This window comes from Moschus berezovskii, chromosome 9 (genome assembly GCF_049115385.1).
Source record: "Moschus berezovskii isolate FMDL1 chromosome 9, NW_MosBer_1.0, whole genome shotgun sequence".
Lineage (NCBI taxonomy): Eukaryota > Metazoa > Chordata > Mammalia > Artiodactyla > Moschidae > Moschus > Moschus berezovskii.
Genome location: NC_142468.1, coordinates 78,925,344 through 78,937,886, shown reverse-complemented (window position 1 = coordinate 78,937,886; position 12,543 = coordinate 78,925,344). Strand labels below are relative to the sequence as shown.

Genomic DNA, 12,543 nt, shown 5'->3' with positions numbered 1-12,543 from the left:
CAGTATATGTTTGAGAATAACTATTTAAGTGCAAATATAGATAACTACCATCTCATTGTTTTATATCAATTGCTATTTTACTTTGTTAAACCCAGTGCTATGAAGATATTCAGTTCAGTTCAATTCAGTCGCTCAGTCGTGTCCGACTCTCTGCGACCCCATGAATCACAGCACACCAGGCCTCCCTGTCCATCACCAACTCCCGGAGTTCACTCAACTCATGTCCACAGAGTCGGTGATGCCATCCAACCATCTCATTCTCTGCCGTCCCCTTCTCCTCCCACCCCCAACCTTTCCCAGCATCAGAGTCTTTTCCAGTGAGTCAACTCGTCGCATGAGGTGGCCAAAGTATTGCAGTTTCAGCTTTAGCATCAGTCCTTCCAATGAACACCCAGGATTGATCTCCTTTAGAATGGACTGGCTGGATCTCCTTGCGGTACAAGGGACTCTCAAGAGTCTTCTCCAACACCACAGTTCAAAAGCATCGATTCTTCGGCGATCAGCTTTCTTCACAGTCCAACTCTCACATCCATACATGACCATGGGAAAAACCATAGCCTTGACTAGACGGACCTTGGTTGGCAAAGTAAGGCCTCTGCTTTTTAATGTACTATCTAGGTTGGTCATAACTTTCAGATGCTCAGTAAATATTTGTTAAGCTGAATGCTATCTTGCTAGCTTTAACTACAGTTGACCTTTGAACAGCACAGTCTGAACTGTGCAGGTCCACGTGTACTCGGATTTTTTTCACAAAGTACTTACTACAGTACCTCACAGTCTGTGGTTAGTTGAATCCATGGATGCAGAACTGAGGTTATGGAGGTCTGACTGGGAAGTCATACTTAGATTTTCGACTGCTTGGGGATTGGTGCCCCTAACCCCTGCATTGTTCAAGGGTCAGCTGTACTTCCGTTAATCAAAAAGCAGTTTTATATCTTGGAAAGTACTTACTCATTTCAGTTGGCTTTTCTAGAAACTGTGTAAGAGCTAAGCTTGAAGCATCTAATTATTTGGCAACTGTAATTACTTTGAACTGAGACCTGCCTGTTCATGATGGTGAGGCTGTGGGCTGGACTAGAATTGCTTTTTACCAGGTCGCCTTCCTAAACCTTGTTCAACTTCTTGATTTCTTATATATGCTACAGTTACAAGTTGCTGCTGCTACTGCTAAGTCACTTCAGTCGTGTCTGACTCTGTGTGACCCCATAGACGGAAGCCCACCAGGCTCTCCCGTCCCTGGGATTCTCCAGGCAAGAACACTGGAGTGGGTTGCCATTTCCTTCTCCATGTGTGAAAGTGAAAAGTGAAAGTGAAGTCGCTCAGTTGTGTCCGACCCTTAGCAACCCCACGGACTGCAGCCTACCAGGCTCCTCCATCCATGGGATTTTCTAGGCGACAGTACTGGAGTGGCTTGCCATTGCCTTTTAAGTCATGTTAATTATGAAACCATTTCCTTTCTTTCTCTTCCCACCTGCTCTCCTGTGTTCCACCCTAGGGTTTTACCTAGCGTTTGTCTTACTGAAAGAAACTAACCTTTATCTGCCCTTATAAATATTTAAGTTTTATTATGTATTATTCAGTCACTCAGTCATATCCAACTCTTTGTGACCCCATAGGCTGCAGCATGCCAGGCTTCCCTGTCTTTCACCATCTCCTGGAACTTGCTCAAATTCATGTCCATTGAGTCAGTGATGCCATCCAGCTGTCTTGCCCTAATATTATGTATTAGTACAATAGAAGAGTTTTGTTTTTTTTTCCCCCATTTTCACTGTGCTGCTTGTGGGATCTTAGTTTCCCAACCAGGGACTGAACCTATGCCCTCAGCAAAAGAAAGTGCAGAGTCCTAGCCATTGAACTGCTAGGAAATTCCCTGGAAGAGTTTTTAAAAACAGTTAGTATATTAGTAATATTAGACTAGGCTTTGTTGTGTATGCAGATACATCTAGAAATATCAGTGGCTTAACCCAACAGATGTTAGTTTTTTTTTTTTTTTTTTTTCATTTTTGTAAACTCATACTGGGAGTATGACTCATAGTATGAGTCAGGGAAATTCACAGCCACAGGGTAACTCTGGGATTCAGACTTCTTCCATGTTATAACGTGACTATTTCAACACCTCAATTCCAGGGCAGGGAAGAGAACATGGAAAACTCATATCAACTCTTAAGTACTTTGGACCAAAAGTGTGATACATGTCACTTCTGTTCACAGCCCATTGGCCAGAACTAGTCACATGGTCCCAACCTAATACCAGGGAGACTGGGAAATGCAGGGGAGCACGTGGAATATTTGGTGAGCACTATGACCAGCCTTGATAGTATATTGAAAAGCAGAGACATTACTTTGCCAACCAAGGTCCGTCTAGTCAAGGCAATGGTTTTTCCCGTGGTCATGTATGGATGTGAGAGTTGGACTGTGAAGAAGGCTGACCGCCGAAGAATCGATGCTTTTGAACTGTGGTGTTGGAGAAGACTCTTGAGAGTCCCTTATACTGCAAGGAGATCCAACCAGTCCATTCTAGAGGAGATCAATCCTGGATGTTCATTGGAGGGACTGATGCTAAAGCTGAAACTGCAATACTTTCGACGAGTTGACTCACTGGAAAAGACTCTGATGCTGGGAAAGGTTGGGGGCAGGAGGAGAAGGGGACGACGGAGAATGAGATGGCTGGATGGCATCACCGACTCTGTGGACATGAGTTTGAGTGAACTGCGGGAGTTGGTGATGGACAGGGAGGCCTGGCGTGCTGTGATTCATGGGGTCGCGGAGAGTCGGACACGACTGAGCGACTGAACTGAACTGAACTGTTTCAGCCATAGCTAATCATTTTTCTCCTCAGTTTTAAAAGTTAGAAAGTACAAAACATTGCTTACTCTTTAATGAGTAGTTATACCTTTCAATGTGCATTTAGAAAATCAAAACCACTTAACTTTTGCTATTTTCTTTGAAATTATAGAAATAAACGTTTTAAAGAAGAATTAAAGGTTTCTAATTGTGCTCATTTTAATATTTTATGTAGCATTGTTGATAGGATGAAGAATGTTAGATGTTAGGCTTATGATGAATATTTTAGGTTCAAAATAGTCTTAAAGTATAGAAATCAAATTATTTAATTCAATAAACATTTATTTAAAAATTAAGAGTACATGCTATATACCAGGCATTATTTTAGGACACAGTGAAAATTCATTGTTTCAATCAGATTCCAGTTGTGACATATGTCACGTATGACAAAATGTAAAAGTGAAAGGCGCAAGGAAAGAAACAGGGACCATGTTATTTACTCTGCATTCCAATAAGTCATCTCAGAAAGTATAATTTTATATTTTTACCTTTGTTCTGTTTTTATCCTTCAGTCCCTCTTAAAATATGAAAGAGTAAATTACCCCATTGTTCTCTGGTCTCTAGGTACCGGTTCTTTGCTTTTGATCATGACCTCTTTAGCTTTGCAGATTTGATCTTTGGCGAGTGGCCTGTGGTTCTTATCACTAATCCTAAATCACTTCTCTATAGTTCTGCTAAACGTGAACCGCTAGAAAGACTCCTTCACTCAACACACATCAGGTATGTAGCAATTTTTCGGAATTTACTTTTAGCTTGTTATTGATGGAGAATAAGTCGTTGTGATTGCATTCTCATGTGAAAGCTGTGAGATGCCCCACTTTAGTTTTATCAACAATCTAAACATTATATACATTGCCTACTATTTCATTCCCATTCAGTTAAAAAATACATAGTTTTTAAGCTGCTGAAATTTTAAAAAAATTCAGAAACCCACAATTCTACCATTATTGTTTCTGTCTTTTATTCCACCTTTTGAATATGCATGTTTTTACACTGCCATAATCGTAATGTATCTATTCATTTGTATCCTACTGTAACAAATTTTTATCATATATCAGAAATATATATTTTAACATTTTGCTGCATAGCCTTTCATAAAAGCAAAAACTGTATAAACCTTATGGAATTGAAAATTCATTTGGCATATGAATTTGACAGTATATGTCAATGGAATATTTTTTCTTTTTTAATTTTTTCTGGCTCTGCTGTGCAGCATAGGGGATCCTGGTTCCCCAACCAGGGATTGAACCTATGTCCCTTGCAGTGAAAGCATGGAGTCTTAACCACTGGATGTCCAGGGAGGTCCCAACTTATTTTTTATTGAAGTCTAGTTGAATTACAATGTTGTGTCAATTATTCCTGTACAGCAAAGTGATTCAGTTACACATTTATATACATTCTGTTTCATTTTCTTTTCCATTATGGTTTATCACAAGATATTGAATATAGTTTCCTGTGCTGTACAGTAGGACCTTGTTGTTTCTCTATTCTATATATACCAGTCCAACCCTCTCCCACTCCCCTCCCCCTTGGCATTCTATCTCTATGTCTCTGATTCTGTTTCTGTTTCATAGATAAGTTCATTTGTGTCATGTTTTAGATTCCACATATAAGTGATATCATAGAGTATTTGTCTTTATCTTTCTGACTTACTTCACTCACAGTGATAATCTCTAGTTTCATCCATGTTCCTGAAAATGGCATTATTTTGTTCTTTTTTATGGTTGAGTAGTATTAAATAGAATCGTAATGAAACATTACTATTCCTTTTGGAAAGAGACTTGTAACCTTTTGCAAACATAAGGACACGTATTTTAATATACTTTTTAAAATTTTATTTTGCAAAGTAGCATGACATAATTTTTGGAAAATAGGATAATGGGATTATATGTGTATTCCTGTCCCATCCCCCACCCCCTAATAGAACTATTGTTAACATGAGTTTTCTTTCTCAGACATTCTCTTTCAGGCATGTATTTACATAGTCATAATCATAGAGTACAGTGTATTCTAATTCCTACCTTTTTTCTGTCAACAGAGAGAGTGGATCATAGTATATATAACTATTTTCCTATCTTCCTGGTGAACTTTTAGATTTTCTTCTAGTTTGAGGATGAACATCTGATGCATATAGATTCTTCTTCATTTGAATAATTGCTTTCGATAGAGTTCTAGAAATGGGATTCCAGCTGAAATAGTTTGAATTCCTTTGTGACTGTTGATAAAGGTTTTCTAACTACTTTATTTTTTTGCAACTAAAATCATTACTCTGTTAAAAAAATTTGGTAAAATATACATAAAATTTCCCATGTTAACCATTTTTAGTGTACAGTACTTTCATATTGTTGTACAACCATCACTACCATTTGTTTTATCTTCCAAAACTGTAACTCTGTACCCATTCAACGCTAACTCCCTATTCTCCCTCCCCGCAGCCCCCAACAACCATTATTCTACTTTCCGTCTCTGTGAACTTGACTACTTTAGGTACTTCATATAGGAGAATCATATATCTGGCCTTTGGTGACTGTCCTCTTTCATTTAGTGTAATGTCTTCACCCTTTTTTTTTTTTTAAGATTTATTTGTTTCTTTCTGGTTGCACTGGGTCTTCATTGCTGCATGGGCTTTCTCTAGTTGCAGCGAGCTGGGACTGCTCTCTAGTTGGTGACGTGCAGGCTTCTCACTCCAGTGGCTTCTCTTGTTGCGGAGCACACGCTCCAGGTGCACAGGCTTCAGTAGTTACGGCCTACAAGTTGTGTAATGGCTTAGTTGCTCTGAGGCATGAGGAATGTTCCCAGACCAGGGCTCGAACCCGTGTCCCCTGCATCAGTAGACACATTCTTATCCATTGTGCCACCAAGGAATTCTGTCTTCACCAATTTTGAAGCATGTGTCAGAATCTTCTTGCTTTTTAAGGCTGAATATTATTGCATTGCATGTATATACCATATTTTGTTCATCCATTCATCTGTTGAGGTGGCTCAGTTGTCAAAGAGTCTGCTAGCAATGCAGGAGACCCAAGTTTGATCCCTGGATCGGGAAGATCCCCTGGAGAAGGAAATGGCAACCCACTCCAGTATTCTTGCCTGGAGAGTCCCAAGGACAGAGGAGCCTGGTGGGCTATAGTCCATGGGGTTGCAAAAGAGCTGGACACGACTCGATGGACATGAGTTTGAGTGAACTCCGGGAATTGGTGGACAGGGAGGCCTGGCGTGCTGTGATTCATGGGGTCGCAAAGAGTCGGACACGACTGAGCGACTGAACTGAACCGAACTGAACTGAGCAACTAAACCTACCAGCCTATTCATCTGTTGATAGACACTTTTGCTTCCACCTTTTCACTATTGTGAATAATGCTATGAATGTGTGTATAAATATATGTGTTCCAGTCACTGCTTTCAGTTCTTTTGGGTATATATTCAGAAGTGGAATTGCTGGATCATTTGATAATTCTATGTTTAATTTTTTGAGAAACTGCCACACTGTTTTCCATAGTGGCTGTGTCATTTCACATTCTCACCAGCAGTGTACAAGGAACCTGATTATTTTTTAAAACAGGTACTAATTTATAATGTTACCAAGAAATAGGAGTGCAGATTTTACAGAACTCTTATCATTATTGGATACTGTACTTTTAAAAATATTTACTCATTATTCTGGAAAAAAAGGGTACCAAGCCGTTTTATTTCTTTTGATTACTAGGTAAGTGGAACATATATCTCTCGGTTATGTTTCTTGATAGGAGCTGGATATCAGATTTAGATTTAGAGTAGTTTCTAATTTCTCACCTTTTCAGGTTTGCTGAGTTATACAACTCCAGAAGCCACCGTTTAAAAAGAAATCAGATCATATGAATAGCGTCGTATGAACAGTTGCAGAGTGTAATGGTCTATTTTACAGTTGCCCTTCAGTATCTCTGCGAGATTGATTCCAGGACCCTCTGCAAATACCAGAGTCTTCAGATGCTCAAGTCCCTCATGTAATATGGTGTAGTATTTGCCTATAACCTATACTTCAAATCTTACCTAGATTACCTATGGACTTTTCTGGTGGCTCAGTGGTAAAGAATCTGCCTGCAATGCTGGAGATGCGTGTGCAATCCCTGGGTTGGGAAGATCCCCTGGAGAAGGAAATGGCAACCCACTCCAGTATTTTTGCCTGGGAAATCCCATGGACAAAGGATCTGCTGGGCTATGTTCCATGGGGTTGCAAAAGAGTTGGACACAACTTAGTGACTGAACAATAACAGATTACTTAATAATACCTAATACAATGTAACTTCTGTGTAAATAGTTGCTGGTGCAAGGCAAATGCAAGGTTTGTGAAATTTTCCTTTTTTGAATATTTTCAATCCGTGGTTGGTTGAATCCACAGGTTCCACATCTCAGGAACCTGAAGATCAACCGACAGAAGGTTTACTATACTTACATCTTTTCAGCTTATAACAGGGTTATTCTTCTTTATAGAAACAATGGCAAATACCTAAAACCATGCATTTGTGCTTTCATTTTAGAGTCTTGGCCTTTTCCTTATCCTCCATTACTTCAGTTGCAGTTAAGATTGATGGAGTTCATTTAGGGCAAGCTAGTCATTTGTCTGGTCCTATTTTCATACTAAAGTGGAACCCGAAAAACTACAGTAATAAGACACATAACATAGAAGTAATCGTTCAGGTAAGTTAGTAATTTTCAGCTTGGTATGTAAATGCTTAGTAACCACATTGAACTTTGATTTTTTTTTTAGTCAGTTGATTAAGACGAAACTAAGTAAAAAATTTTGAATACAGTGGATTTAATGTGTTCTGAACATATCCACTCAGGAGCAATTCTGCTGTTAGACTGAAAACTGGGCAGAGAACATGAGTGTGCAACTACCAACTACAGTTCCCTCTTTTAATCCCAGGGAATCATTCTTTCGCTTTCTTCCAACTTTGACCAGAATTTCCCCGATATATCTAAAGAGAATAAGTCAGAAAACATGTATTTATGTGTCCACACCTTTGATTGCTGTACTCATGGGTAGGATGTGGAAGGAGGGGATGCTCTCCTTAATGTCTTTCACGTTAGAAGTTGGCTTATTTTAAAATGACTTGAAGATATAAGTACACATAGTAAAAAAATTAATTTTGCTATTTTGAAAGCCTAGGATAGAGAATTTTCAAGGCATCAAAGAGATTTTTTTGGGGGAGGAGTGGGCATTGATAGGGTGTGCAGTGACTGCCTGCCTATCCCTTTTGTGATTCAGCCTGTGGGGCATTTAATTCAGCAGACCTGCCAGAGTAGAAAGTGATCATCATTACCAAAATAGAGCAGTTTTATCAATACACTGAAACGCGTTAGGTGATAGACTGTGCTGAAAAATTAGTTTCTTGAAAAAAAACCTGTCAATCTCTACCACACTATGGTTTGATGACAATTTGAAGCTGATCTTTTAATGTTAAATCTTAGTTTGAAGATTGCCAAGTAATCCTTCAGAAAACACATGTAATTAGTCTCATCTTTTTTATATGTGTGTCTCAGAGAAGGATTTTGAGCAGGAAGGAGCTATTTACTGAGCTTCTTTTTCTAAGACACTTAGGATTTTTATTTTTACTAAATCCATGTAGCAATGTTCCATGATGTAAGTTTTATCCCCAGTTCATAGATGAGGAAACAGGAGAAGGCACTTTGCAGTGCCACCCATCTGCTTAGAAGGAAGAAGAAACTCATGGGTAGGATGTGGAAGGAGGGGATGCTCTCCTTAATGTCTTTCATATTAGAAGTTGGCTTATTTTAAAACGACTTAAAGATTTAAGTACACATAGAATAAATTGTTCCCTATCTTTACAGTCACGGGGAAGAAGTGAGAGCAACCACAGGAGACCTGCTCCTTGTAGGAAGGTAGAACTCCCAAATCTTTGGATTGCTTGTTTTATAAGGAAGAAACCATAGTTCACTTTCCTCAAAACATTCCTGCCTGCTTAGTTGAATCCTTAGTAAAAATGTGAAATAACATATATTTTTATATGTTTCATATTTCTTACATTTTTGAGATGTAATTTATATTTAAAACCCATCTATTTAAGAGTACAGTTTGGTGAGTTTTGACTTGCACATCCTTGAAACCATTCCTACAATCAATACCATCTGTCTCCCTCGAAAGTCTTCTTATGTCCTTTTGCAACTGCTTTCCTTCTACCCCCATTTAAGGCAACCACTGATCTGTTTTTTGTCTATATGAATATAATTCTAAGAAATTAGTCTACTGAATACTAAAATAGGGAACCTAGTCCCCTTATTCATCAATGAGAAAATTCTGTCCTTTTACATGCAGATTTACATATAGTTTACATATAGATAAGTTTATGTATAAGTTTATATAGTTTACATATAGATATTTGTATTTACAAATATAGTTTACATATAGATAAAGATAAGTCTGAGAGAAAACTTCATGGGAGAAGACACTGATTTATTTTATCTATCCATGTATTTATTGAATATCTGTACATTTCCAGGCAACCTAGTACCAACTAGACCTTTCAATCAGTTCTCAGTGTGCTTCCTGAAGTAGTAGCATCAACATCACCTGGAAACTCATTAGAAGTCCCATCTCAAACCTATGAATCAGACACTCTGGAGATGGAAGCTAACCCTATGTTTTGACAATCCCTCCAGGTGATTCTGATGTGCATTAAAGTTTGAAAACCAGAATGTAAGATTATTGTGCCTGCTTTGCCAATTTAAAGAGTAAACTCTAGAAATCTCTCTCAAAGAGAATCCCTGCATTAAAATAAGAACTTAAAAAAAAAAACCAAGAATATGTAATTCAGAGTAAGAACATTTGAGAAATAAAAGTTTGATAAACACCAGTGCAAGTTCTTTTTGCTGGTTTAAAGCTTTTCACAATAGGGAATTTTTTTAAATAAGTGCAAGAGATAATACTATAATGAATTCCCAACTTTAACGAATCGCCCAACTTTAAAGCTTATCAACTCATGAACAGTCTTGTTTCATGTATACCCCATCTACTTCTTCGTGTACCACAATGTTATTTCATCTGTGTAAATATTAATATGCTAGTATGTATCACTAAAAGATAACTGTTTTAAAAAAGTAATGATAATACCATATCACACCTGAAAAATTAACACTTATACCTTAATTTCAAACTATTTAGCTAATGTTCCAGTTTTCTCATTTTGTCATTTATATTGCACTTGGTTGGTTCAAATCAGAATTCAGACAAGGCTCAAATATTGCATTTAGCTGATTTGTCTTTTCAGTTTCTTAATCTGTAGGTTACCTTTCCATCCTCCTTCCTTCTTCCCCCTTGCAATTTGTTTACTTTGGAAACTGGACCTTTTATCCTCTAGTGTTTCTGTATTCTAGACTTTTGCCGTTTGTATCCATGTAGTATTATGTAGTATGGTTCTCCGTCCCTCTAGTTTCTATAACTGGTAGTTATATTTTAAGGTTTGATCATATTTGAGTCTGTTTTTTGGCAGGAATACTTCCTTTGGTGTTTTATGCTTTTATCAGAAGTCTATAATATCTGGTTGTCTCTCTTTTAACAATATCAAAATTGATCACTGTATGTAGATATTGTTGACCCTACACAGTGGTGTGCTGGTAAATGTTTAACTACTAACTTGGGGCATGTTTGAAAGGAGGAACTTGATTTATCCCAATTTCCATAGTATAAATATTCCTCCTGTAGCTGGTTTTAAGCTACCAACACATTAGCTGGTCTGCAGTGTTCCTGAACATGTAGCAATTGGCCCTTGTCAGACAAGTCAGTGCCAGCACATTGCTGGCTTATCCTCCATTCATTATGAAGTACCCAACCAGCTTTTCACTGTGGGAATTCTAGCACCTACTGAGAATCTGAGACTAATACATTATTTCATTGGAGTTATAAAATGGTGATATTCAAATGGCCACTCTTAATTATATGAGTATTAATTAGAAGATTCCCATAAAGAAAAAATTTGCCTCACCTATTTGATCCCCAGATACAGAGTTCATACGGGAAAGGCAGGATAGAGTCTTCATTCATCCTCCACCTTCCCTTTTCTAAACCTGCTTTCAGAATAATGAGTTCTCCACCGTCTGCCAAAGGTCACCAAATGAGTCTTTTAGTATCATTATGAAGTCATACGTTAAAAAAACGTGGTTGGTATGTTTCACTCCATTGCATTTATTTATTTATTTTTTTTGATGCTCAGTCATCCCATCTTTGGCTGGTAGGAGCCTCTTTAAGTTGGCCACTAAGTCCTCTGATACAATTCTAATAGTCCTTGTTACATTTTCTTGCTTTCTGGTACAAAGATGTTCTAAGCCCTCATGCGTTTCTTACTCAAAAATTAAAATAAATAAATAAACTTTTTAAAAAATTGGAATGAGCTATTTCTCTAAAGACCATTGGTTTCATGTAGTGGGAAATTTTATTTTGAGACCAAATCTGGGCACTAGCCCAGCTAGCTCATTACTGTTTTTGTCTTTTCAATAAACAAAGGGAAATACAGATGTTTTATCTAAGACTACTTTGTGATATACACTGGTATTTCCAATTCAAATCTAGAATTACAAAGTTTAAAAGAAGTTTTATTTGAAGTGCTCATATGTTCACCTGCAACTACCACAACATTGTTAATCAGCTGTACCCCAGTACAAAATAAAAAGTTTAAAGTGAAATAAAAAATAAAGTACGAAGATAACTCTGGGAAAAAAATCAAGTTCTTATAGGAAGACTCAAAAGTAAATGAAAAAAGGTGTCACTTATTCTGAGATAATGGACGAGAATTGTTGGAAACTTAATCCTGGGCCGTTGTACATATTTGCACGTGAGGGCTGCTTTCCTATTGTGCTTATTACTAGGATTCTGCTGGAAGAAGTAAGAGTGTTCACCACATATTTTCAGCTCGAGAGGATATTCATCTCAGATTTGATCCCCTGGCATCATTTATTCTCTTTACTGACCATTGTACTGTGGTGAGTAAATTCAACTTAGTAGTATATATGTTTTTACTAGACTTGGTAGGTCTAATGTCATAAATAATATACTCATGTGATGAGAAAGCAGAACCTTATCAAATTAAAAGTTTAGTTGTTTGTCTAGAAGAATACAATGGCTTTAAATTGATTTGAATTAAAAGAAGAGGAGACACGGACATGTAGTACCTGTTCTGGAATCTGGTTCTAAGTAATGACGTAAAACAAGGATCACTAAGGGAATTATAGGAACTGGGCTAAATTAGGATATTTCAAAAATATTCCTTCCCACATAAATAATACATGCTTAATACAGAAAAACTGGAAAATTTAGAAATAAAGTATAATGAACCCCACATCATTCTTTTATCACACTAACCATTAGAACCATTGTATTTCTCCTTAGAATACTATTTGTTTATTTTTCTCTTATTTACATTTGGATATAAGTTTTTACTATAAAATGATAATATACTTTTCATTCTCTTTTTCCATTTGATTTCTTCTACTTAGGAATTTGTTTTGATAATTTTCTTACATCAGATTTCTTTATAAATGTTGCTTATTGGCTGTATTATATTGTCATCCGTTCCGTTCAGTCGCTCAGTCGTGTCCGACTCTTTGCAACCCCGTGGACTGTAGCCTACCAGACTTCTCCGTCCATGGGATTCTCCAGGCAAGAATACTGGAGTGGGTTACCGTTTCCTTCTCCAGGGGATCTTCCCG

The 12,543-nt window shown here is 37.5% G+C and overlaps 1 protein-coding gene across 7 annotated transcripts in view; it reads left to right on the top strand.

Annotated features, from left to right (window-relative positions):
* LOC129562655 (transmembrane protein 62-like) overlaps window positions 1-12,543 on the top strand; it is a 62,221-nt gene that overhangs the window by 37,963 nt on the left and 11,715 nt on the right. For 4 of the 7 annotated variants that reach the window (XM_088839860.1, XM_088839859.1, XM_088839861.1 and 1 more), the window contains 3 exons: window positions 3,409-3,564; window positions 7,359-7,518; window positions 11,704-11,817. In XM_088839860.1, the coding sequence (XP_088695986.1) occupies window positions 3,409-3,564; window positions 7,359-7,518; window positions 11,704-11,817 (430 nt within the window). The remainder of the gene's footprint in view (window positions 1-3,408; window positions 3,565-7,358; window positions 7,519-11,703; window positions 11,818-12,543) is intronic. The other 3 variants (XM_088839864.1, XM_088839863.1, XM_088839865.1) reach the window with 3 other exon arrangements.